Source organism: Geotrypetes seraphini, chromosome 2 (assembly GCF_902459505.1).
Source record: "Geotrypetes seraphini chromosome 2, aGeoSer1.1, whole genome shotgun sequence".
In the NCBI taxonomy this organism is placed as follows: Eukaryota; Metazoa; Chordata; class Amphibia; order Gymnophiona; family Dermophiidae; genus Geotrypetes; species Geotrypetes seraphini.
In genome coordinates this window covers 501,313,571-501,340,974 of record NC_047085.1, presented here as the reverse complement: position 1 = coordinate 501,340,974, position 27,404 = coordinate 501,313,571, and the positions used below count along the sequence as shown (strand labels likewise).

Sequence of the window (27,404 nt, the reverse complement as noted above, 5' to 3'; positions counted from 1 at the left end):
TTGTCTTTTGAGTTGTAGCAGTTCGGAATCGAACCATTTATCTGATCTCCTGCTGGGTCTGGATTTGGTTTGCAGTGGAGCTAAATCATCAAGAGTGTTGGAGCAAAGTCTTTCCCAATGTAAGATATAGTCCTCGGGGTTGTTTTCTAGAATAGTTTCATTTATTTTTGACCAGAATATGGAGGGTTCGATGTGTTTGCGTGAGGTGTATGTTACTTTATTGAGTTTTGGTATAGTTTTTTTGTTTTTTTTTGGTCCAGTCAATGTTGAAAGTGTAGGTGTAGTGGTCTGACCAGATGGATCTGAACCATGTTCCGTTAGATGTATGAATTTCTGTTAAGGATGGTTGGTGGGTCATGAAGGCTGCAATATCAAGTTGGTGGCCTTTTTCATGAGTTGTTTGTGGATTCAGCATTTGGAAGGATAAGGCTTTGAGAAATGAGAGAAAGTTGTCTACTTGTTTGGATGATTGATCATCTAGGTGTAGATTTAGGTCTCCTAGGAGTAGGTTGTAGGTTGCTATTAGTGAGTTTTGGTATATGAAGTCTTCCACTTCGGTTCTTGCTAAAGACCAGTTTCCCGGCACTATGTAGCAGAGTATGCAGTTTAGTGTGTCTTTTAGTGTGGTGCTTGAGAGTTGGCAAGCTAAAAGGTCCATGTACGGGTTAGATGTTTTCTCAATTATATTAAGGGTTAGATCTTGTTTGATTAAGATTGCTAGGCCTCCGCCTCTTTTTTTTTCTCTGCAGACCACTGTAATTTTGTATCCTTGTGGACAGACTTCAGTTATTCTGGGGTCTGAGTCGGAGGTTAGCCAGGTTTCTGTGAGGAAAAGACAGTCCAGGTTTTCTTGTGTTATCCAGGTTTTTATAAGCTCTGTTTTTGGACCTAGCGCTATTGAAATACAGTAAATAAAAGCAAACTAAGTCAAATAAGGAAAAAAAAAAAAAAAAAGCTTTGAGAATGCAGTGTGTAATTTTAGTTAAATAGCAGTCATATATAATAAGGTATTTAAATTAGTGTGTGGCCCGTTAGCAGCTTTTGTTGCATCTATTTAATTTATATCTCTTTTTAGGTTAAGATAGGTTTGGTTCCATACACATCCAGGGGGGGGAGGGGGTATTTCATAGCAATATATTGGAATATGTCTACATCTCTGATCTGTAAAGGGTTGGGGGAAAATGATGATTTTTAAATTTTGTAGTTCAAAGGTGTTTCTTTATGGTTTGATGTGGTTCAGATGTATATATTTGTATTGCACTGTTCATTTTGGGAAATAATAAAGTTTAAAAAAAAAAACAGTCAAAGCTTTCAACAGTGAACTTCACCAACATAATTTTTTTTAACTTCAAGTAACTTGGAAAAAAAACAGATTCATACACACTTAAAACTGTTACAGTAGGGGTAGAGAGTTTACTGGGTAGACATTGCATCAGGGTCATCAGGATCTGATGATGGTGTCGCTGAGACAGAGGGGAAGATTCTCAAAACTTTAACGAGGTCGCTAAACCGGTTCCAGCCGGTTTAGCATTCATATATTTTAGCAGGGATTATCAAAACGGTTTACTGTGGTCTTTTCCGAGCTTCCTAGCAGTCTCTGACTCTGCCATGCAAATGTATTACAATGAGGTCATTAATATTTAAAGGAACATTCTGGGCAATTCTCTATTATTGTCGGGTGATTCCCAAACCTTGCTGTCCTACATTTGTGAGCCAAATTTTCTGGCAGGTCTGAGCTGTCAAGCCTTGCTTTCCTCAATGCCTGAGCCAATCAGCGCTCAGGCACTAGAAAGTAAGGCTTTGACAGCTCAGACATTCCCTCCCACTGCTACTGTCGTGCCTTTGACGACCCCCCCCTTACCTTGTTTACAAAGGCCAGTCAGAGGGATGCCTTCTTCCTCCGGCCAGCAGGCCCGCCTCTTCAAAATTGTGGACCTTCCCCTTCTCGGTGCATCCTGGGATACACTGGGGCGGGGCCTAGGGCTCTAATTGGCCCAGGTTGCTTAAGGCCCCTCCTATGGGTGGGGACTTAGGCATCTGGGCCAAAGACTTAGGCCTCTCCCTAGTGCATCTGGGGAAGGGCCTAAGGCTCTGATTGGCCCAGATGCCTAAGGCCACGCCCATAAGAGGGGCATTAAGCAACCTGGGCCACAGCCCTAGGCCCCTCCCTAGTGCATCCCAGGATGCACCAGAGAGGGGAAGGTCTGCCATTTTGAAGAGGTGGGCCTGCTGGCCGGAGGAGGAAGGCATCTCTCTGACTGGCCTTTGTAAACAAGGTAAGGGGGGGGATCGTCAAAGGCACGACGGTGGCAGTGGGAGGGAATGGGCATCTCTCCCGCTGCCAGGGAGGTGTTGGGGGTTGCTTGGTGGTGGAAGGGAGTGGACATCTCTACTTCCAGTGATCGGCACATGCAAATTTAGTAACCCTCCGTGAACCCTCATTTGCATGCACGTTTTTTGTTTTTTTTTTTTAATTGTTACAGTAGCGACCGCGACAGCTGCCCACCAGATTTTACCACGAACATTTCAGAATCTTCCCCAGAGTCAGGAGAAATGGATGTAGATGGTTTTGGATCTACAGAAGATGCTGTACTGGCAAACCTGTGTGCAGCTTGCTTTAAGGCCCTAAATCTCTCATGCAAAGTCAGGTTTTGCATGATCTGCAGCTGCATAACATGCTGAGAAGTGAAGAAGGGTTGCTGTTCTGCAAAAGCTATTACAGTTTCAAATGCTGCAGCGGCTCTCTGCCAAGATACTTTTTCCACCTCACACGCATCGTCATCCCTCTCTTGCTCCTCTGCAACATTCATTTTTCCATGATTCACAACAGCTTCTATAATGTCGTCTGTATTTAGTGTATGAGTTACTGGAATAGCTTCATCCGCAGAAAGACCGTTGTTGAGTTCGTCTCGAGACAAATCCATGTTGTCGTTAGCAGAACCAACTAATTCACAGATTTCATCATAAACTCTGCTACTGGCGGCTGCACTGTAGCTTGGAACCCCCTCAATGTCAACGGGGGAGGAGTCCACAGACCTCACAGCTGGCCACAACTTTCTCCAACATTTCCGCAATGTTTCGCTTCTCACAGAGTCCCACGCACAACTGACAGCGTAGAGAGCATCTTTGAGATTATATTTTTTCTGAAAGTCCAGAACTGTCCCGTCAAAATTAGACATTTTCTGCATGAAGTCACGCATGTAAAACATTTTTACGTTCTGTATCACCCCCTGATCCATTGGTTGGATCAGACTCGTGACGTTAACTGGAAGATAACATACAAAAATGTTGCCATTAACGAGCTCTTCAGCAGGAGGATGTGTGCGGCAGTTATCCAGGAGCAACAGAACTTTACTGTTCTCTGGTATTCCTTTCTTTCGTAAATTTTCTTTAACACTGGGGACAAATGAAGATTGAAACCACTTGGTAAAAACTTCTGGGTCCATCCAACTGTTACTCTGTGTGTGATAATCTACAGGGAGGTTAGTTATGCCTTTCAAGCACCTTGGTTTAGGGAATTTGCCAATCACAGACAACTTTACCTTATGATTTCCTGATGCATTTGCACAAACAAGCACAATTATACGCTCTTTATTTAGCTTGAACCCGTGAGCTACCTTCTCATTGCCACCAACCAAAGTAGAATTAGGCAGACACTTCCACATTAATTCAGTCTCATTTGCATTATAAACCTGCTCTGGGGTCAGGCCATTTTCTACAACAAATTCACGAAACATGTCACGAAATGAAGCTGCAGTCAATTTCCGCTCACTTGACAAGTCCAGCTTACAGATGCCATGACGAGCCTTGAATCGGTTAAGCCAGCCACTTGAAAATGAACACTGACCTTCAATATTCATTTTCTCATGAAATTCTCTCGCTTTTTCCTGCAACATGGATCCAGAAATACATTCACCCTCCGATCTTTTCAGCAAAAACCACTCATACAGGGCCTGGTCAAGCGTTTCCATTTTCGGTGTATGAAGAGTATGACGCTTCTCTATACTCTGGTCACTCCCCGACTTAACATAAAACTCCTTTATCTTCTGAGACTGAGCCTTAATGTCATAGATCGTTGATGAACCAATATTAAATTCCTTCATGAGCACCACACGACTCTCACCTTTCGCAAGCCTTTTGCATATTTCCATCTTCTGCTTCAGGGTAAGCACCACACGTTTACGCTTACTTGGGACCTGTTTCGGCATACTTGGGGTTGGGTGAGAACACAAAATTTTACTCCTAGTGGAATTCTGCGCAAAAAAAAAAAGAAAAATTCTGCTCAAAATTTTTTGAAAATTCTGTGCATAATACAAAATTTTGCAAAGATTATTTGTAGTGTTTTGCATAGAATTCCCCTATCCTTAGGCCTGAAATTCCTTTATGTCTTTTCCTTCTCAGGTTCCAGCCTCCTCTATTCTCTCTCACTCCAACTGCAGTTTTGTCTCCCTTCCCACATCGCCTTTCTGGAGAGTCACTCTCTCTTCCTCTCTCTATCACCCTCCCCAACCCCACTTGTAGGTCCAGAATCTCTTCCTCCCTTCCCACCCTCCTTTCTTGCCTGAGTCACTGTATCTCCCACAAACACACTTATGGGTCCAATATCCATCCATATATCCCCCCCTCCCTTGTCCTTCACCTGTAGGTCCAGCATCCATGTCCCTTCCTGCCCCAACACATTTTTGGTCCACCTCGTCCCCCACCCCCAGGTTTGCCCTCCCTCCCTCTGCGTGGGTCTGGCCTCCAAGGGACCTCCCTCACCCTATAGAGCTGGTATTTCTTACCTGCGATTCTCCCAAAGCATTAGTGGCAGCCAAGTCAACAGAGGCAGCGTTGTAAACAGGCTGCTTGCGACCAGTCCCGGCAGGGCCTTTCCTCTGCTACATCAGAAGTGATGCGGCAGAGGAAAGGCCCTGCCAGGGCTGGAAGGAGGGGGGGGGGGTGTCAGGTCAGGAGCATGGGAGATGATTTTTTTTTTGCTGGAAATTTTATTTTTTTTTGGCAGTTGAGTGCTAGTTAACTGGGATTCTACTGTATACTGTATATAAAGAAAGATTAGGTTCTTACCGCAATCATTTTCTTTCTTGTAGATGTGTCTAGTGGTCCTGAACTGTAGGAATTTGCTTGTGAACCTGCAAATTGCTTGCAGAAAACGGTCAAATAATCTTTTCAACTCCACCTCCGCCCCAGGAAGCTGCTCCTGCCACCTCAAAGTTTGTAAAAAAAAATTAAAAAATAAAAGTAGTTAAATAGCACAGTAATGACTGGAAGGAGGAAAACAGAAAAGAATTCCCGACAATACAAGCAGTTCTGCTATGTAACAAACATTACCAATAAACATTACAGGCAGCTCCTAGGTTAAGAACGAGTTCTATTTTTAAAACTATTCTTAAGTTGAATTTGTATCTAACTCTGATCTCGTTTCTCTTCACAAAGCCGCAGACAGTGTTTCCTAAATGCTGCCTATAGCTGACCCGGAAGCCTTCCCAGAGTAGTGGAAAACTTTCTCCCTCTCAAAGTCTAGAGAAGTCTCATGTGCCAAGGGACCACCTCTATAGCTGCCGCCATCGACCCCAGGATCTGCAGATAATGCCATGTCATGGGAGTCAAACTCTGTAGCAGGTCCAAAATCTGTCTCTGGAGCTTCAGTCTGCATGGCTCTGGGAGAAAAACTTGGCCCAAGGTCATGTTAAACAAAACTCCCAGGTACTCCAGGCGCTGGGTTGGCTCCAGCCGACTTTTCTTGACGTTGACAACCCATCCCAAGTCCTGGAGGAGTTGCACCACCCTTGAAACTGCCAGTTTGAGCAGCACCCAGAGGTTGCGAGATCAAATCCCGGTGCTGCTCCTTGTGACCCTGGGCAAGTCACTTAATCCTCCAGCACCCACCACTTTGAATGACAGTTTTGGAAATGCCAAAGTGACAAAAAGACAGTATACAAGTCCCCATTCCCTTTCCCTTCTTGGATGGAGCTCCGATGAGCCAAAGATATTCCTCTGTCAAATAGAGGAGAGCGAGAAATTTCCCCGGCACCACTGCCACTATGACCAACCGAACGGTCTCCATGCAGACATGCAGCACTTTCAGGGCTGCATTGACTGACTTGAGGTCCAGAATTAGCCACCAGTCCTCTGAGCCTTTGGCACAATGAAGTATGTGGCGTATCTGTCCGAACCTATGGCACAAAGATCCAGAAGCCTTTGCACCATTGCTCGGACTGAGGCCTCTCTCTGGTCGGCTGGTCAGAGAATCTACAAAGCGGTCTGGAAGGGGGCACAGAACTCAATTTTGTAACCATCCTGAACAACTTCTAGGACTCAACGGCGGGTTCCGTCTCTGGTAGTGTTCAAGTCCAAGTTAAAAGCCCACCTCTTTGAGACTGCTTTCAGCTCCTAACTCCTCTCACCTTGGGTTCTGAATCCCGAACCCTATATGTCATGTCTGTCTGACCAAGTCAGACTGTAAGCTCTTCTGAGCCAGGACTGTCTATTAAATATAAATATTTTCAGTGCTGAGTACGCCTTTCAGCGCTATAGAAGTGATAAATGGTAGTAGTAGTAGTAATACTCATGCAAAGGACCAGACTCTGCCAGCAAAATTTCATCTCGGGACAACAGTGGTATGGAATTGAACTTTCCATCCTCCCAGTCTATGTAAGACTGAACCTCCTGGTCCAAAACTGTGTCCTCATCTGGCCGCATGCTAAGGAGAGCTCCCCTGTGCCACCACCTCAGGTGCACTGCAAGCAGGGGCTGAGGACCCTTGGCATTTCAAATAGGTGTTTGACATGAGGCTCACAAAATCTGGGGTGAAGCCTTGTACTGGGAGGTCTCAAGGACCCTGGCAGAGACCCCCTGCTGGTCTTCCTGGGCTCCTCCACCCTCAAGCATCTGCGCTTAGCCAAAAAGCCTTTGGAGGGCTCTGACAAGGGTCTCATCCCCAGTGGATATCCAGCCCTGGAGGACTCAGAGGAGGCTAATCCCAAGGCTCCCACCCCTCCCCCATGCACTCCGCTGTACGCTGGACATGGATGACCTTCGGCCATCCATCCAGTGCAAATCTGAGAAGATATAGGGTAAGAAGGCTTGAGGGGTCCATCCTTGTCAATTTTAAGCAAAATTGAGGGGTTTTGAGGCAGCTGTAGGCTTTAGAAAAGAAGCTAGTTTAAAATCCAAGATGGACACCACCAGCAAAAATCATGTCAAAAACCATCGTGGAGACTTCCCTGAAGGAAAATAAATGCAGGGAAAGAGGGTTTAGAAGAGGGTGACTTAGGCTCTCTGGGTGCAGAAACCTTCAAATTCAACTTCGAAAGACACCCCTCTTAGATTTTCCCCCATAGACTATAATAGCCTTACTCACTGTGCCATGTGGTGCCTGCCTGCTTCACATAGGAATTCAGATGGAACAGATGGAGAAGAAATCTGCCTCACAGATTCACTGGACAAACCTGTTCTTCAGGCTGCCAGTAGAACCAAGGTCAGACTGAGCCTCAACCCCCCCGAAAACCGTATTTCAAAGGGGGGAGGACCATGAAACCAGTCCACTATTAATCCCGGCCGAGCCAAAAAGGAGCCCAAACAGCCTGCATTCAAGCTCCTGAATAAATCAGGGATGCGAGCAGCTATGCAGGGGATGACCCCTGAGCTTCAAAAATACAAAAGCAGGCTGGTTAGCTAGTTGTCCCCAAGGGCTGATCCTGCTAGGAAGAAGACTTCAGCAGCGTGAATCTGCATCTTCTCCCAGGTAGAGGTCCCAACAAGTGGGAAGCTCTGTGCATCGAGCCTCCAATTGAACACAGACAAATACCCGAAAATAATAAAACCGTAGAGCGGAAACACTTCTGAGCAACTTGCTTTCAGAAAACAAACTGAGGGGGACAGGAGCAGCTCCCCGGGAAGGAGGCGGAGTTGAAAAGATAATTGACAGTTTTCTGCAAGCAATTTGTGGGTTCAGATGCAAAACCCCACAGTTCAGGACCACTAGACACATTGCACTAGAATTGTTGATTTTTATCTATATAATCTGCTTTGCTTTGAATTAACAAAACAACATACTCCAGAAGGTTTTATATGATTTAACAAAACCACATGATATTCAACGCCTTGAACACACAACTCCACATCTCAAAATCATCCCTTCATGTTCATTATGTTCTCTAGTGAGTCACATAGAGCTGATACAATCATGATCCAATACCCCTTCATACAAGCTTAGGAGGCAGTTAACAAACCACCTCCACACATACCCACGCCTCATACATATATACTCTACACCAGTGGTTCCAACCCTGTTCTGGGGGACCACCATCCAGTCGGGTTTTCAGGATTTCCCTAATGAATATGCATGAGAGACATTTGCATACCTGTCACTTCCATTATATGCAAATCTCCCTCATGCATATTCATTAGGGAAATCCTGAAAACCTGACTGGATGGTGGTCCCCCAGGACAGGGTTGGGAGCCACTACTCTACACAGCAAATTTGGAAGGAAGCAGCCAGTCACTTCTGTGATACAGTTACTATAGGACCCTTTTACAAAGCGGTAGTAGAAAGTGGCCTTGGCATGCCATTATGCAAGTTTTTCTGAGGTGCTAAGGCCATTTTTTCTATTTTCTGAATTAATGGCCATGCACTAATGTTGCCAGAAACTAGTGTATGAACCATTACTGCCACATATTTTGTAGGCAGTAAGGGCTTAAATGCTGATCTCGCACTAATCAGTTAGTGAGCGGTAATGTGGCTGCGCTGATTCGCATTGTCAGGCATGCTCTCCATCTTCAGATATGCCCCCTCAGAAGAAAAATTAAGAAAAATCCTGTCCCACATAGATTGCATGCGCTCATCCAGAACTTACCATAGGACGTGGAAAACCTTTTGAAGCTGTGGTAGGAATGATAAAGAAGGGGATAATAAAACAGATTGGAGAAGGTTATTATGCCGCTGTACCGGGCCATGATGCACCCTCACCTGGAGAACTGCGTACAACACTGGTCGCCGTACATGAAGAAGGACACGGTACTACTCGAAAGGGTCCAGAGAAGAGCGACTAAGATGGATAAGGGGTTGGAGGAGCTGCTGTACAGCGAAAAATTAGAGAAACTGGGCCTCTTCTCCCTCGAACAGAGGAGATTGAGAGGGGACATGATCGAAACATTCAAAGTACTGTACTGAAGGGGATAGACTTGGTAGATAAGGACAGGTTGTTCACCCTCTCCAAGGTAGGGAGAACGAGAGGGAACTCTCTAAAGTTAAAAGGGGATAGATTCCGTACAAACGTAAGGAAGTTCTTCTTCACCCAGAGAGTGGTAGAAACTGAACGCTCTTCCGGAGTCTGTCATTAGGGGAAAACACCCTCCATGGATTCAAGACAAAGTTAGACAAGTTCCTGCTGAACCAGAACGTACGCAGGTAGGGCTTGTCTCAGTTTGGACGCTGGTCTTTGACCAGAAGGCTGCCGCATGAGCGGACTGCTGGGCATGATGGACCACTGGTCTGACCCAGCAGCGGCAATTCTTATGTTCTTATGCTTATCACAGCTAGTAAAAGGAGCCTGAAACCATACTCAAAAATTGATCAGCAAAATGTTTGACAGCTCCTATGTGATATAGAAAACCAATCCCTCCACTGGGCTGAAACCCAGTGGAGGCTGTTATTTGATAATAATAATAATAATAATTTTATTTCTTATATACCGCTATACCACAAGTTCAAAGCGGTTTACAACAAGAATCGTGCAGTGAGAGAATGCGGTGATTACAGCAAGAGACATATGTTTGGAACAGGATACATAAGATTAGGGTGGCTTGCAAGAAGATACATGCAATGAGAAAACAAGATGTTTGCAACAAGAAGCAAGGGTTTTAGATCAGGATACAGTACGAAATGGTTTACAACAGGATATAGGAGATCAAAGCTGTTTACAGGAAGATGCGAATAAGAGAGGATTACAGCAATATACGTCGAATTGGGGAAGGGTGGGGGGGGGAGAGAAAGGGCTTTCAGGGAAGTGAAATTGGCAGAGGAAGAGAAACGCAGGTTGCGTTAAAGAGACGGGTCTTCAGTGATTTTCGGGAGTCAGCGGTATGATGTAGCCTCGAGAATCGGTTTGGCTAGCCATGTGTTCAGTTGAGCTGCCTGGAAAGATAGCATTCTGTCTAGGAACTTCTTGTAGTGACATGATTTCAGAGATGGGTAATTAAAGAGGTTTGTGCGCTGCGAGAGGTCTTATTCGGGCAGTTGGTGAAGAATTGGGAGGCGAGGAAGGATGACATCTTATTCTTTAGTGTTAAAGCACTCTTTAAAATTTCGGTTTATAGACAACCGCGTGAAAGACAAAGGCGCGCACCGACAACTGAGTGCAAGACGGAGGCGCGCGCCAAAGAAAATTACAGTTTTTAGGGGCTCCGACGGGGGGTTTTGTTGGGGAGCCCCCCCCCAGTTTACTTAATAGAGATGGCGCCGGCGTTGTGGGGGGTTATAACCCTCCACATTTTACTGTAAACTTAACTTTTTCCCTGAAAACAGGGAAAAAGTGAAGTTTTCAGTAAAAAGTGAAGTTTTCAGTAAAATGTGGGGGGTTACAACCCCCCCCCCCAACGCGGCGCGATGTCTATTAAGTAAAGTGGGGGTCGTAGCCCTAAAAACAGTAATTTTCTTCGGCGCGCGCCTCCGCGCTGCACTCAATTGTCTGTGCGCGCCTTTGTCCCAGCGCGCTTTTGCCCTGACACCAAAATTTCAGTTGTAACCTGTTTGCTGATATTGTCTTATAATATTTTGCTTTGCATTATTGCATCTTTGCTTACACCTACATATTTATGTGTGGATTCTTATTTGAGTTCTTTTATGTTACAATCTTTAGTCAAGGAGACCTTTTTGATTACTTTTCAAATTAATTAATTGCATAGAAAGCCATGTTGAATTATCAGTTGAGGCCAAATGTCAATCTGATGTTATCAGTCCTCAAAGTTGTCCCACTGAATGTTGATCATAAGAATCATAAGAATAGCCTTAGTGGGTCAGACCAACGGTCCATCAAACCCAGTAGCCTGTCCTCATGGTGGCCAATCCAGGTCACCGGTACCTGGCAAAACCCTCAAAAAGTAGCAACATTTCATGCTACCAATCCCAGTAGCCTGTCCTCACGGTGGCCAATCCAGGTTACTGGTACCTGGCAAAACCCTCAAAAAGTAGCAACATGCCCAGTTTTAACATCCCAGTTTCTAAAGCAAAATGGCCGAATATTTTAACATTTAATCTCAGGTGGTTAGCAAAAGAGTCTGGGAGACTAGGTTTTCATGTTATATCTCCTTGGGTGCAACTTTATTGCAGCATTATTCTAGGTTTGAAGACAAGGACATGCAATGAGGTAAACTCAGGACAGGTTAAAATTGCTCCCCTGGCCGTGGAGATAATTGCAGATCATTTCTGTATGATAGAATACAGTGTACCCAAAGTAGTTTCTGTGCACATAAAACAGAACCAAAACATGAGCTGTTGATGCAATATTTAATATAATAAAAGGCTACTCGCGCATGCATCTGCGTGTTCCGTTTTCCATGCGCTGTAGGGCACTGCAGGTAGGAGTGCGCATGCCCCAGAATCCCCCCCCCCCCCGAGGCGGATGTCGGCAGCGGCTGTTGGAGGCGGATATCGGCCGCGGTGGCTGTCGGTGGCAGATGTTGGCCGCGGCAGGCCACGGCGGACAAGAGCTACAGTAAAAATAATTAAGTGCCAACTTCTAAGACCTCAAACCCGAGACTCACAGGATAAAACTAAAAAAAAGGGAGACACAATCCCACCACGTGTCAGCTTGAATAGAAACCTCCAACACCTGCCCCAAAAATGCCAAACAACTGTTTAGAAGAATGATAAGTGAAGTCCTTAAGATCTGGATGTAACACATGCTACAGAATGACCAATCCCTACTGATTCAAAAAACTATGCAATTTAACCTGATCAGCCTGTCCATTACTTACAGCCTGGGCACATGCACACACACAGGGAAGTGGTGGGACAGAAATGGTGCTGCATAGGAGGCAGGGAGAGAGACAGATAGATAGAAGGAAAAAAGAAAGCCACAGGGGCAGGGAGAGACACAGAAAGACAGACACACAAAGGGGGCCAGGGAGAGAGACAGACAGCAGGAGGGAGAGAGAGACAGAAATAAAGACACACAGACATATATTCTAGCACCTGTTAATGTAACGGGCTAAAATACTAGTTATCATATATTTCACTATTTCCAATATGTCAAGAAACTGGCCAATCTGGCATCAGCTCTTTTCTGGGTCTCTTTATTTCTGCAACATCTCTAAGTTGCCATCTGTTTTGTATTGTTTTGTTTGTATTTTTCTAATTAAAGAGCTCACGTGAACTTGATTAATTTTTTTTGAAGATTTTCCTCCAATAAACTTGCACATCCGTCTAACTTTAGCAGGATTTCTGGCCACACTCCTAGAGTGAAGTCACTTGGGAGCATCAGCTGAAAAAGAGCAAGTTGGTGCCGGGTGAGGTTTGAGCTCGCGCCCAGATTTTCTGCCTACTTCCATCTGCTGCTGCTGGTCCAGTTTACAGCTTCTTGGTGCCCCTCCAGCATTTGCTCCACCTGACTGTGCCCTTGGACGATCTATGGCCATGACCCTAGTGACATCACTCAGGAGCATTGACTGAAAAAGAGCAGGTTAGCGCTGTAGGCGTTACACACCAGAAAAGCCTTCTCTTTGCGCCGACAGAACACGATTAAGGAGCACTCCCTTAGAGTAGAATTTGTGTGATTTTGCATTCTGGACTTGATAGGGACTTTTAGTTTGGATTTATGAAGGCTTTACCTATGTCTGTTATTATAGGCAAGGGTAGATATGGTGATTTATCATCTCCAGTGAGAAGAAAAATGATTCAGAGTACTCAGTCTAGTAGCTAGAGATTCATGTGTTGTGGGTACATCTGAAAGTTATTCTTTTGCACTGATTAATGCTAGATCAGTTTTTGATTTAATTATAAAATTTAAGCTAAATATCTGTATAACCGAGACATTACATTACATTACATTAGGGATTTCTATTCCGCCATTACCTTGCGGTTCAAGGCGGATTACAAAAGAGTTATCGAGGATGTATTACAAAAAGATATCTGGTCATTTTCAAGGAAAATAAAGAGTAGAGCTGGTTGTTTTGGGGTTGGGAATTTAGTGAGAAGTAGGAATTAAACTTGATGTGTTAAGTCTTTTTCAGGGATTTCTTGAAAAGTATGGTCTTTATTTCTTTTCTAAATGTTTTGTAGTCTGGGGACGCTATCAGTAGATTGGAGATTTGGTTGTCCAGTTTAGCTGCTTGGGTGGCTAGGAGGCCATCATATAGTTTTTTCCATTTAACTTCTTTGATTGAGGGGGTGTGTGAATGGGGTGTGAGTTTTCCTATATCTGGTTGAGGTGGTTTGTATGAGATGGTTGTTCAGGTAGGTTGGGCTGTCTCCATATAGAGTTTTGAATAGTAGACAATAGAATTTAAATGGTAAATTTAAATGGTATTCTTGCTGGAATTGGAAGCCAATGAGAGTTGAGGTATACTTCTGTAATGTGGTCGTGTTTCTTCAACGAGTAGATGAGTCTCAGTGCTGTGTTTTGAATTGTTTGTAGTTGTTTTGTTAGTGTTGTAGGGCAGGGGAGATAGAGGATGTTACAGTAGTCTAGTAGACATGGTTGTATGATTGTGATTGTGTGGCAGTAAATCAGCTCTATCCTCCAGGGTTCTCTTCTTTTTCTAAACCTCATGTTGGTAAACGTAGTGGGGGGTCTGTTGATCATTTTAAAATCTTCATACATTTGAAAGAATCCATCATTGATAATGCTTACGAGTCTTTATTTCATTCATTAGCTTTTAATATTTTACTGTGTTGTCCTCCAGGCTTGTTGTATACAGAAGAATCACCTTTAATTGAAGCTTTATAGATAATGAGTTAGATTTTAATTTATGTGTTGATTTATTTCCAGAGGATTTTTATTGCAACTGAATTCGTTTATGCATTATCTGTGTTTAGATTGGTCATAGATGTTTCTACACTTATTCATACTCATACATTAGATTTGACTTTTTACCCCGATAGTATAGCTGATTTGAATGCTTTTTATTGGCAGTCACAAAACATGCCTTGGTCCAATCAGGTGCTAATTTTGCGCAACAGTTAAAACTATTGTTGAGAAGCGATCAAAGAAAGTACCATGGTACACACTGAGGCACCCCATAAGCAGAAAATCGAAGAAAATATCCCAACAGTAATTCTAGAGATGCTTATCAAATAGGGATACTAATAAATTATAAATTGGCCTGTCTTAGTGCATTTGGGAACCCTTTTGGACCACCATGACTCCCTTGGCTCGAAGCCGCTTGCTTAACTGCTGATATCTTGTTCTTCTATATTGTTATGTTTATTTTATGTAAGCCTACGTATTTTTGTACTGTTATCTAGAAGGAGGACCGGGGGGGGGGCAATGGGGGGATTGTTTGAGGGGCTGGGTGGTTGGATAGGGGGGATATGGTGTTGTGGGGTTTTTGATATAACTTGAGCTTGTTTTTGATTCACCCTGTGTATTTGCTTGTTTTTACTATTGAGCTCAATAAAATGTATTTGAACATAAATTATAAATCGGTGGAAGTGGGTAAATAAATAACACACATACAAAATTGCTCCACTTATTGGGCTGAGAGTCTTATTCTAACGGAAGAAAAAGCCTCGGGTCTATTCTGGTAGCACCGTAAATGCTCAAACTGCCTCCACCCACATCATCGGCTTGAAAAATCTTCCGTATAGAATAACCAATTGCCACTATGCTCATTTTAGTGTGGGACTGAGATGTTGGATAGCAAAACTAATAACTGTGTTATAGAATTTAAGTGGCGTCTTGCTCATAGCCAACGCTTCACGGCGCTTAGCCGTTTCGTCAGGGCTCTTAGACTCCCACTGTCTTTGCACAGTTTGGATGTTGACTCTGTAGCAAATAAAACTTGAGAAATTTTTTCTGTTGTCACAAAGTTAACAGCTTCTAATATTGCAGTTCATGATTTATGGCCAGCTCCTCAACAGTTTGCTTATAGATTCCCAATTGAAAGCAGCACAAATTGCGCAGGATCTTGATATGGATCCATTTTCTGTTGTTGATCTACATAAAACCAGTGTTACTGTGTCAGACCAATGGTCCATCTAGCCCAGTATCTTATCTTCACGGTGGCCAATCCAGGTCACAAGTACCTGGCAAAAAAACCCCCAAATAGTACCAACATCGCATGCTACCGATCCAGGGCATCTACCCGCTGATTCTTTTTTTTAGCCTTTTACGTTCTTTAATTTTATAATAAATTGTTGATCTATGCTTTGTAAACATCTTCTTCGGACCATGCGTGTCAAGGTCAAAGCTGGTGCCTTCATACTTGCAGGACTATGTAGGACAACCGAGACCGGCTTCTGCTATGGAGGCGTTAAAAAGGGTAGCGGGCTAGTGCAAGGGTGGACAATTTTGGTCCTTGAGGGCCGGAATCCAGTTGGGTTTTCAAGATTTCCCCAATGAATACGCATGAGATCTATTTGCATGCATATTCATTGGGGAAATCCTGAAAACCTGACTGGATTCTGGCCCTCGAGGACCAGAATTGTCCACCCCTGGGCTAGCAGATACAGAGATGTGGCTACAGAGCACTAAAGGCACTGAAACCCGCTGATGATTCTGTTCTTTGGACTAGCTTTAAAACTGTGTCTGATAAACCAGTCAGGTTTTCAGGATATCCAAAATGAATATGCATGAAAGAAATTTGCAAATAAAGGAGACAGTGCATGCAAATAAAGTTTATGCAAATTCACTGTGGATATCCTGAAAACCTGACTGGCTAGGGGGTATTCCAGGACCAAGTTGAGAAACAATAGAGGTCCTAAGTTCTTTAAACAATTCATCAAATTGCTTGAATGCTTGTTCAACCTCTGTAGTGAAAGGTTTGTTAACTGAAATTGCCCCCAGCTATTACTTCAATTGTGAATACATCAGTTAGCAAAGAAAATGTCGCTGAAATTCTAAAACAGGCAGTTCAGCCACTTTTAAAAAATCCAAAATTTGAAGTTACTATAGTAGACAATTTTAGACTAGTTTCATCTGTGTCTTTTTTGACTAAAGTATTGGAGAAGTTAACGTTAAATCAGATTCAGAAGTTTACCTCCCTTTTATGAAGGAATTCTATAAGCGTTGGAGCTTTTACTGCCGTGGCCTGCGATAAAAAAACTCTAAACCGGCTTCATAAAAGGGGGGTTTGGGATCAGCACCATTTGGTTTTAAATTCAAACATAACGCTGAGACTTTGTTTATCTCTGTTCTTGATGCTATTAGAATTGGTTTTGACAAAGAGTAAAATGTTTTTGCTGGTTACGTTAGACATTAGGGCAGTGGAGTGCTCTCCAACCCTTCCGTAAACATCTGAAAACCTGGCTTTTCTCAAAAATCTAACACTCCCTCCTCATCTGACATCCTAGCCCTCTAACATTCTTCTTTCCTCCGATCTTCATCTAGCCCTTTCCTTGGAGTTCCTTTCTCACCACAATTCCTGTAAACCGTGCCGAGCTCCACGAATATGGAGATGGTGCGGTATACAAACCTAAGGTTTAGTTTAGTTTAGTTAGTTTGATAAGATTAATCATCAGCTTTTGTTGAAAAGATTATAAACTCTTTTTATAGCCGGACAAGTCTTGAAATGATTTACTTCGTTTTTAAAGGATCTTCAGTTTCAGGTTAAATTGGGCACTTTTAGTTCATTATGGGTCACAATCTGTTAAGGAGTGACACGAGGGTCTTCACTTTCTGTAAAATCTTAAGTTGTCTGGGTGTACAGTAACAGCTTTATTCTAATGATATTCAATTTTATTTTCAGGTTCAAGAGTCTATTTAGGATTTACTTGCATTTTTGACATTATGCCTTACAACAATCAAGTCTTGACTCTCAGCTAATAAATTATGTCTGAATCCATCTAAAACTCAGGTTTTAGTGCTCTCTGGTAGAAAAAAAAATATATTTCCTGTGCCTTTTTCTTATGAGAACACAGAAATTCCTATACTGACAGAAAAGAAATATCTTGGGGCACTTCTTGATCCTTCATTATCTATGAAACCATATCTTAAATCAGTTGGTTCAGAAGATATTTTTACGGCCATTGAAAGGACTGTTGAGCTTGGATAATTTTTGAACAGTTGTGCAAGCTTATACACATCCATTATTTGACTGTTGTAATTCATTGTTAGTTGGTCTTCCCAAAAAAGATTTAAGATTTTTTACAAATAGCTCAATAGCAACTCTATTGAATGTCTGTATCATATTAAACTGTCCATGGTAATTTCCTGGGTTAACTGGCCACCAGAAGAAAGGAGGTGTTGATGCCCCTATACAGGTCGTTGGTGAGGCTCCACTTGGAGTACTGTGCTCAGTCTTGGAGGCCGCATCTGGCCAAGACTTCTTGAAGCGATCGAGAGGAAAGCGATGAAAATGGTAGGGGGTTTGAGCCAAAAGAAGTACAAGAGGCGGCCAGAGGTCCTCAACGTGTATACTCTGAAGGAGAGGAGGGCCGGGGGTGATATGATATAGACATTTAAGTATTTGAAAGGTATTAATATAGGACCAAATCTTTTCCAGAGAATGGAAATTGGTAAGTTTCAAGTTTATTAAAAATTTGATATACCACCTTATCAATTTATTTCAAGGTGGTTATACATTTTAAAATAGGGTAAAAACAAATAATACAAATTAACATAACTTTAACAAAAAAAACACTCGACAAAACAATAACATACTAGACTAGACAAACGGGTACGAGTGGAAAAAAAGGGTAGAACTACAATGGTTAAAGAAAAGTAAGATATAAAGGTATAAACATAAGGAAGGGGTTAAAAACAAATAAGTCCAATACAAGAGGACTCACAAAAAAATAAAGGAATGTTTTAAATCCTTAAAAGGACATTTATACTTGAAAGGCATAAATTGAGGTAGACTTGGGAATAATGTTAGGAAATTCTTTTTCATGGAGAGGGTGGTGGATGCCTGAAATGTCCTCCTGAGGGAGGTGATGGAGAGCAAAATGGTGACAGAATTCAAAAAAAAGCATCTGAACACCAAGGATCTCTAAGTAGAATATGAAGGGGCAAACTTTCACAGTCTGAATCCCGCAAAGAGATGGTTTGGATAGGCTGGAGTGAGCTTCAATGGCAACTCCAGTAGTTAGAACCCAAGGACAGTATCAGGTGGACTTCTAGGGTCTGTGGACCAGAAGAAACAAAGAAAAAAGACAATTTAATCAAGAAATGTAACGCATGTAATTATGGGGAAGACTAGATGGACTGGTTTTATTGGAACTTTGGTCCTCGACCTGGCAGCTTAGCTTCAACGCTAACAAATGCAAGGTCATGCACCTGGGCAACAATAATCCGTGCAGAACGTACACATTAAATGGTGAAACCTTAGCAAGGACTACAGCAGAACGGGATTTGGGGGTGATCATCAGTGAAGACATGAAAACAATCAAGTGGAGAAGGCCTCATCCAGGGCTAGGCTGGGTTGTATCCGGAGAAGCTTTGTTAGTCGGAAGCCCGACGTCCTAATGCCCTTGTACAGAACCATGGTGAGGCCTCATCTGGGGTACTGTGTACAATTCTGGAGGCCACATTACCGTAAAGATGTGCTGAGAGTCGAGTCGGTACAGCGAATGGCCACCAGGATGGTCTCGGGGCTTAAAGATCTATCATACGAAGAAAGGCTGAATGAATTGCAGCTATACTCTCTCGAAGAAAGTAGGGAGAGAGGAGACATGATTGAGACGTTTAAGTATGTCACTGGTCGTATCGAGGTAGAAGATGATATTTTCCTTCTTAAAGGACCCTCTGCCACAAGAGGACACCCGCTGAAAATAAAGGGCGGGAAGTTTCATGGCGACACCAAGAAATACTTCTTCACCGACAGCTGGAATAAGCTCCCAGTGCAGGTGATCGAGGCCAGCAGCGTGCCGGATTTTAAGAACAGATGGGATGCTCATGTCGGATCTCTACGAGGGAAAGGTCATCAGAGAGCGATTAAATAGGGGGGTGGGTCAGTGGTGTGGGCAGACTCGATGGGCCTCGGCCTTTTTCTGCCATCACTTTCTATGTTTCTCTGCTGTCATTTAGTATGTTATATCCTGTATAATCATATTACACCAATTTTTAAACAACTACATTGGTTACTAACTTTTGGCGTATTCAATTGAAGATTTTAACACTGCTTTTTAAAATTTTGCATGATCAACAACCTTCCTTTTTGGCTGCAAATTTAAGGGTTCAGGACGCCCTTTACGCTCATGCAATCAGACATTACTTGATAGTCCAAATTTTAAACAAACTAGACTGGAGATAGTCAGAAACTCGATCTTTATGGTTGTGGGAATTCTCTTCTGAGGGAATTGAGAACGATGGGGGTCTCTGAGCATATTCAGAAAGTCTTTAAAAACATATTTGTTTTCACAGGCACTTTTATAAGGCAGAAAAGAGGTATTTAAGCTACTGTTCAGGTTTTGAGTAGGGAAGTTGTAAAGGTGATGGGACTTGTATATCACTTTTTCTGTGTGGTTTACACAATCAAAGTGGTTTACATATTTTAGACAGGTACTTATTTTGTACCTGGGGCAATAAAGTATTAAGTGACTTGCCCAGAGTCACAAGGAGCTGCAGTGGGAATCAAACTCACAACCTCAGGGTGTTAAGACAGCTGCTCTAACCACTAGGCCACTCCTGCAGTGCTGCAAGTTGAAACACAGGATAATTCTTCTACCGAATTTGCAAATGTCTTGAGGCACATTCTATTTTTGGATACTACACAGGTCTTATATCCCGCAATTTTTCAACAAGGATTCAATGCGGCTAACAAAAGACTTTGTAAAGCGTTTACAGTAGGAACAATGCAGAATAATAATAATAATAATTTATTGTTTATATACCGCCAAAGCCAAGGTAGTTCGAGGCGGTTTACAATAAAGATGAGCTGGACATACAGCGAAAAAACAATGAAGTCTTTGAGTACAATACAATGCAGTGCAGTATAGAAGAGCTGGACATACAGCGAAAAAGAAATAATGACGTCTTTGAGTACATGGCTGTTTGTATAGAGTAAGGTAACCTTGTAGGGACGGGTTTACAATAAGAGTAAGTCAAAGGGGAGCAGGTCGTACAGAGGGGTAAGCAGTGAAGGTTTTGGGAGAACTTGGTCAATGGGAAGTAGATCGAGGAAATTTACAGAAGGTATGAGAGATCAGTAGAGACATCTATACTGGCAAGAGTAATCTTATCTTGCAAGGAAAAGAGATATGTCTTAAGAGTCTTTTGGAAGCAGAAGTATGAAGAGATTTATTGTACAGAATTTGTCATTCTTGTACAATTTCTCTGGAGGCTGAACTGATGGGACGTTTCAAAGCTGTCCCAAAACTCAGGGGGGGGGCCTGATGAGCCCGCCGCAAGAACAGAAGTGCCAAAGGACGTATCACCCTTAGCCTGTAAAACCTGGAAAAGGTATGTAGGGAAGCCCAAGTGGCCGCCCGACAAATCTCCTCAGGTGAGGCCGCATGAGATTCTGCTCACAAGGAAGCCATTCTTCTGGTAGAGTGAGCCTTCATCCCAAGGGAAAGCTTCTTCCCCACCGCCAGATAGGCCGCGAAAATGGCCGCTCGTATCCAACGCGAAATAGTAGTCTTGGAAGTAGGCTGACCCAGACGCGCAGGGCCCACCAGGACAAACAGATGGTCTGACAGACAGAAGTCGTTAGTGGCCCCTAGGTATCTCAAAAGAAGACGCTGTATATCCAGAGACCAAAGAACACGGTCCTGAAACTTGGAACCTGAAGGAACAAATCACTGATATGAAACCATGCAGTGAAGCTGCAGGAACAAACTGAGCATGTCAGGAAGCTCCCAGGCAGGTAGCCCAAAGGGGAGGGATCATCTTTTAGTTGCCCTGCAGCTGAAGCTATCAGAGATGCAAGATCCCACCAGTTCAGCCTCCAGAGAGATTGTACAAGAAGTGTCTTTTGGAAGCAGAAGAATGAGATTTGTCGTAGAGAATTTGTCACCAACCCTGCCCTTGTGGGAAACCATCCCGTCATTCTTTAAGGAGAGAAGAAATAATCAGAGTATGAATAGGCACAACCACTGACCCTCAAGCCTTGCATTTCTTTATTGGTAGCCAGTGTAATTCTTTCAGTAGCGGAGTAGCTTTCTCCGTTTTCCCGGCTTTGAGCATTAGTCTGGCTGCTGCATTCTGGAGTGTATTCTATCGTATGCATGTTGTATGTGCGGTATAGAAGAAATTTTTTCAATAAAAATAAAATAAACAAATCTCTTTCTGTGCCCTCTACTTTTAAATACTGACTTTACTACATAAATAAGTAATACACGCTCTCCTTTTTATCTTCAGTGGGCCAATTAATTATAGCTAGCCTTTTATTCAGTAAAACACAGGACACTTACTACAGAACACTACAAAGTATAAAATTTAAAAAATGCAAAATTGCATATCACAATAATGAATAGTCTAAACAAAGCCACCAACCCTGGCTGCTGTCTGTGTCCTATGCTGTGGGTCCATGAATAAGTGACCCATGGCCTATAACTGTAGCAGAGGTGTTATTGTCATCTGAAAACCTTGTGCTCTCTGTCCCAATAACCATAGTGCTGAGGATAAGGGCACAAAAGTACCCTTTTATCCTGGGCAACATTTGGCTAATGTGAATTTCTGTTATGTTTCCTTTCACCTCTCAATAGAAGTAGCTGCCTTGCTAAAGTTTAATCTAAATGTTATCACCAAGTGAAGGTTCTCAGCAAGGCTTGACTTAAAGTTTAAATTAAGGAGAAATGAATTGGGACTTGTATATTGCCTTTTCATGGTTTTATAACCACACTCAAAGCAGTATACATACAGGTACTTCAAGTATTTTTCTCAATATGTCCCAGTGGGCTCACAATCTATCTAATGGGCAGTGGAGGATTAAGTGACTTGCCCAGTGTCACAGGGTTTGAACCCACAACCTGAGTGCCAAGGCTGTAGCTCTAACCACTACCCCACACTCTATTAGTACAATACAGATTAATTTGTAATGGTACATATGCGGTGTTTATTTTATAAGGGTGTATACATTTACAGCTCCTCAGCAGATATATATGTGCTACATAAAAAGTGGGCATGTGTGTGCATACAGTAAGTACTTTTCTCATTCATTGTCCAACCCCACTCCATTTATACTCTGGTCTTAGAACACCTACGCTTTTTTTTCCCTGAAAGTAGCTGTTATGAGCTCTCTGAGGCTACTTTTGCATGTGTGTTTATTGGACAATTTTATAAAAACCTACTTGGGCGGGTAAAACTCTTTTCAGCATGCTCAAGTCCTTTATAAAATCACACCCTTGTCCTCTGTGTGGCTTTTCAAGTGTCTCATTAAGGTTATCTTCCACTTGAAGCTTTTCTCACAATTAGGACATGAAAAGGATCTTTCACTGGCATGAATTTTTTGGTGTTCTGTGAGGCTTAACTGTTGACTGAAACTTTTGTCACACTCGGCCTTTGACCAGTGTGGATTATCTGGTGATTTGTGAGGTTTATTTTGAATCGAAAGGTTTCATCACAACCAGTACATGAATATGGTTTCTCACCACTGTGGATTTTTTGATGTCTTGTGAGGTTTGTCTTCTGCTGAAAACTTTTACTACATTCAGCACATGAAAATGGCCTTTCACCAGTGTGAATTATTTCATGTCTTGTCAGATGCACCCTATGATTGAAGCTTTTATCACAAATAGTACATGAAAATCTTTTTTGGCCAGTGTGAATTTGTTGGTGTGCTACAAGGTTTATCTTGTAGCAAAAGCTTTTATCGCACTCTAAACATGAAAAAGGTCTCTCACCAGTGTGGAATTTTTCATGCCTTGTGAGTTTTCTCTTAAGCCTGAAGCTTTTACCACACTGAGCACAGGGAAAAGGTTTCACACCACTGTGGGTTTGCTGGTGTTCTATAAGGGTTATCTTTTGGCTGAAGCTTTTATAACACTCAGTACATGAAAATGGTCTTTCTCCAGTATGGATTCTTTGGTGTTTTATAAGGTTTGCTTTCTGACTGAAGCTATTGCCACAATCAGAACAAGTAAATTGGCTTTTGGCTTTGAAAACTTTTTGATTTACCTTGTGGCCTTCCTTATGAGGGAAGATTTGATCACATTTAACAAATGAAAAATCCCCATCTTCTGTGTGGATTTTCTCAGATTCAAACATATCTTGTTTCTCTTCTTCTAAGCATTCTTTCTTCTGACCATAATTGTGATCTGTATTTGTAGAGTGTTTCTCTTCAGGATAAGAACTCTGCAGGGATTTCAGAGTTACAGGATCCCAGAGGAATATCCTATAAACATCATTTATACATCTTTGTCCTTCTGATTGGCTTCTTTCTTCTTCTATTTTGCATGGGATATTACTGCCACTTTGCTCATGCACCACTGAATTCTCAGCCAAGACTCCCATTGACATATTTTGTTTCTTTTCTGAGATGTACTGATTTCTTAAGTTTTTTCCCCCTTCAGAAGATGAAGTATCCTCTCTTTCTTTTTTTGATAGTATTTTTCCTTCTGGATTAAAACTAAGCTCCCAGTAATGTATCTCTGCATTATTGTTCTTGGACGCATCAGCTCCTGGGTAACAAAAGAAAGAATAGACATATGTTTGAGACACAGTGCTCGGCCCCAAAAAAGTAGTGGTAATAAATGATTTGCAGGTTATAGTGAGAATTCCCTACTGGGAGATTCCAGGCTCCAGCAAAGCCCCTCTGCTCCTGGGAGAGTCAGAAAGAGGCTGCTGAAGCATTTCCTCTTTCTTTACTAAGGGAACCTAACATAGGGAGATCTCTAATGAGCAGAATAAATCATGTAATGCATGGATTAGCTAGGTCCAGTCTAAGGGAAGATTATATACCTACCTTGTACATAATCTTCCCTTCTAGTTCAATAGGAACGTCAGTCTTGAACCACTGTGACGTTACAAAGCAGTCCCTGGAATCTAGGGTGGGACAGATGAGCTTGCTGAAGCTCTGAAAGAGGTACCCAATCTTGCCACTACATCCACCCTGTAAATTTTGTAAACGTATAGAGAGAAGACCAATTGGCCGCTCTACAAATTTCTTCCGTGGACACTGCCTTGGACTCTGCCCATGAGGAAGTGATGCTGCTAGTGGAGTGGGCCTTCAGGGAAGTCGAAGGTATCTTACCGCTCCCAATATAAGCCGACGAAATGGCCTTTCGAATCCATCTGGATATGGTTGCTATTGAAGCCAGCTAAACCAGCGGCTAGTGCCCATTAACACAAAGAGATGATCTGACAGCCGAAACTCAATGGTCACTTCTAGGTAGTACAGCAACACTTTGTGCACATCTAGCGATTTCATGATCATCTTCTTGGATCTCAAAGGCGTATATGCCAGCAACTAGACCTCCTGGCTGACATGAAAGCTGGACACTACCTTCATCAAGAAGGACGGGATTGTATGTAGTGCTATTCCCATCTCTGATATTCCGAGGAAAGGTTCGGTGCAGGATGTAGCCTGTAGTTCCTATACTCAGTGCGCAAACGTGATAGCTACCAAAAAATGCTGCTTTCACAATGACGCTCATTATTGACACCTTCTCCAGTGGTTCATATGGAGCTCTGGCTAGAGCTCGCAGGATAAGATTCAGATGCCTTTCCGGGAAAGGGTGCCATATTAGTGGATTCAGATGTAATGCTCACTTCAAAAATTTGACGTCTGAAGCACAAGAGACCCATGATTTGTTCTTTAAGAGAGCCCACTGCTAGGCCCTTTTCAAGCCTTCCTAAAGAAATTCTAGCACCACTGCAGTTGGGGCTGTAACCAGGTCCTCGTTCTTTTGCGCACACCAGCTCTGGAAACCTTTCCAGGCTTTCATGTAGGCTGACAGTGTTGTTTGCTTCTTGGACTTCAGGAGAGTGACAATGACCACTTCCAAATAGACTTTGCATGCTAATGCTGCATGCTCAAGAGCCATGCCATAAGACCGAAGAAGTCCGGATTCTACAGGGCAATAGGGCCCAGCATTCGTAAGCCTGGATGGCAAGGTAATCTGAGACCCTGATGTCGCTTTAAACAGACTAGATCCGCATATCACGGCTGTCTTGGCCAATCCAGCATCAGCAGGATTACTAATTCTTGATGGTACATTATCCTTTGCAGGGTTCTGCCTATCATGGTTACGGAGGGAAGGCATAGAGCAGTCCCTCCCGGGGCCATGGCTGAACAAGAGCATCCAAGCCATTGCTTCCAAACTCATATCTTCGGCTGAAGAACCAAACTGCTTTCCTGTTGGACACCGATGTCATGAGGTCGATTATTAGATGTCTCCAGCAACTTACGACTGCGTTGAATACCTCCTGAGATAGAGCCCATTCTCCGGGATTTAGGGTCTGGCATTTGAGGTAATCTGCTTGGACATTGTCCACTCCCACTACATATGCCATTGAGACCACCAACAGATGGTTCTCCACCCAATGAAAACAGCAATTGGGCCTCCAAGCGCAGAGGAGCACTCTTGGTGCCTCCCTGTCAACTGACGTACATTACTGCCGTTGCATTATCCAAGAATACTTGTACTGCTTCGCCCTGTAGGAAGCGCCAAGCGGATAGTTCTTAGTTCTAACCTGTTGATCAACCACTTCCTCTGTATGGGGGACCAACGCCTCTGTATCGGTCGTCCCTCGCAATGCGCGCTCCCCATTCGAAGAGGCTGGCATCTGTCATGAGCATCACCCAGGAGGAAATTCAAAGTGGCAGTCCTCGGGTCAAAGACTGTGGTTGTGATGCTCCGGGGCTGTCTGAGGAAGCGGCATCTGCAACAAATCCATTTGCGGGGACCAGTGGGATAAAAGTGCCTCCTGTAGGGGACGCAAATGTGCCCTGGTCCAAGGGACCACATCTATCGCCGCATTATTGATCCCAGTACCTGCAAGTACTGCCAAGCTGTTGGTGCTGGTTTGTCCCGCAGCTCCTTATCTGCCATGTGAGCTACAGTCAGCTGGCCTCGGGAAGAAATAAGAACATAAGAACATAAGCAATGCCTCTGCTGGGTCAGACCTGAGGTCCATCATGCCCAGCAGTCCGCTCACGCGGCGGCCCAACAGGTCCAGGACCTGTGCAGTAATCCTCTATTTATACCCCTCTATCCCCTTTTCCAGCAGGAAATTGTCCAATCCTTTCTTAAACCCCTGTACTGTACTCTTCCCTATTACTCCCTCTGGAAGCGCATTCCAGGTGTCCACCACTCGTTGGGTAAAGAAGAACTTCCTAGCATTCGTTTTAAATCTGTCCCCTTTCAACTTTTCCAAGTGTCCTCTTGTTCTTTTATTTTTCGAAAGTTTGAAGAATCTGTCCTTCTCTACTCTCTCTATGCCCTTCATGATCTTATAAGTCTCTATCATATCCCCTCTAAGTCTCCTCTTCTCCAGGGAAAAGAGACCCAGTTTCTCCAATCTCTCAGCGTATGAGAGGTTTTCCATCCCTTTTATCAAGCGTGTCGCTCTCCTCTGAACCCTCTCGAGTAACGCCATATCCTTCCTAAGGTACGGAGACCAATATTGAAACATATGCCCAGGTACTCCAGGGACTGTGACAGCTTCAGGTGGCTCTTCTGGGCAATTTATGACCCAGCCTAGGGTCTGGAGGAGCTGAACCAAGTGCTTCACTGCTCTTCTGCCCTCGGTTGCAGACGAGGCTTGAATCAGCCAATTGCCCAGATATGGATGTACTTGTATACCCTCCTTGCGGAGGTAAGCTGCCGCTATGACCATCACCTTGTAGAAGGTTTGCGGTGCCTTAGGCCAGCCCAAATGGCAAGGCAGAAAACTGGAAGTATTGTTCCAGAACACGGAATCTCAAATATTTCCTGTGGTCCAGAAAGATGGGAATATGTAGATAGACTTCTATCATATCTAGAGAGGCCAGAAACTCCCCCGGTGCAATTGACCTAGAAGAGTGGGACCTTAAGGGCAGCATTTATCAACTTCAGGTCCAGAATTGGCCTCCAATCCTCGGAGTCTCTTCTGGGCACAAAGAAGTATATTGAGTATCTGCCCAATCCCAATTCAAAAGGGCCTGGGATAGGCATGTGGGATCTCTCGGAGAGAGAAAGATAATGGTTACTGCGGATGGGCAAACTAGATGGGCCATTTGGCCTTTATCTGCCATCATGTTTCTATGTTTCATCCGGTACAGCCTTGATAGCTGCCAGGTGTAATAGCTTCTGTACTGTGGCTTGGACCTTGACCGCTTTTTCCCGTCTTCCCACCCGAGGGTCTAAAAACAGCTCTGGG

At 43.3% G+C, this 27,404-nt stretch overlaps 1 protein-coding gene across 3 annotated transcripts in view; it reads right to left on the bottom strand.

The window, feature by feature from the left end:
• Nucleotides 1-2,289: 2,289 nt before the first annotated feature.
• Nucleotides 2,290-27,404, bottom strand: part of LOC117354479 (jerky protein homolog) — a 63,533-nt gene continuing 38,418 nt past the window's right edge. For all 3 annotated transcript variants that reach the window (XM_033932109.1, XM_033932110.1, XM_033932111.1), the window contains 2 exons: nucleotides 23,220-23,722; nucleotides 2,290-4,253 (listed from right to left, as the gene is read on the bottom strand). In XM_033932109.1, coding sequence (XP_033788000.1) covers nucleotides 2,478-4,253; nucleotides 23,220-23,722 — 2,279 coding nt within the window. In that variant the 3' untranslated portion in view covers nucleotides 2,290-2,477. The remainder of the gene's footprint in view (nucleotides 4,254-23,219; nucleotides 23,723-27,404) is intronic.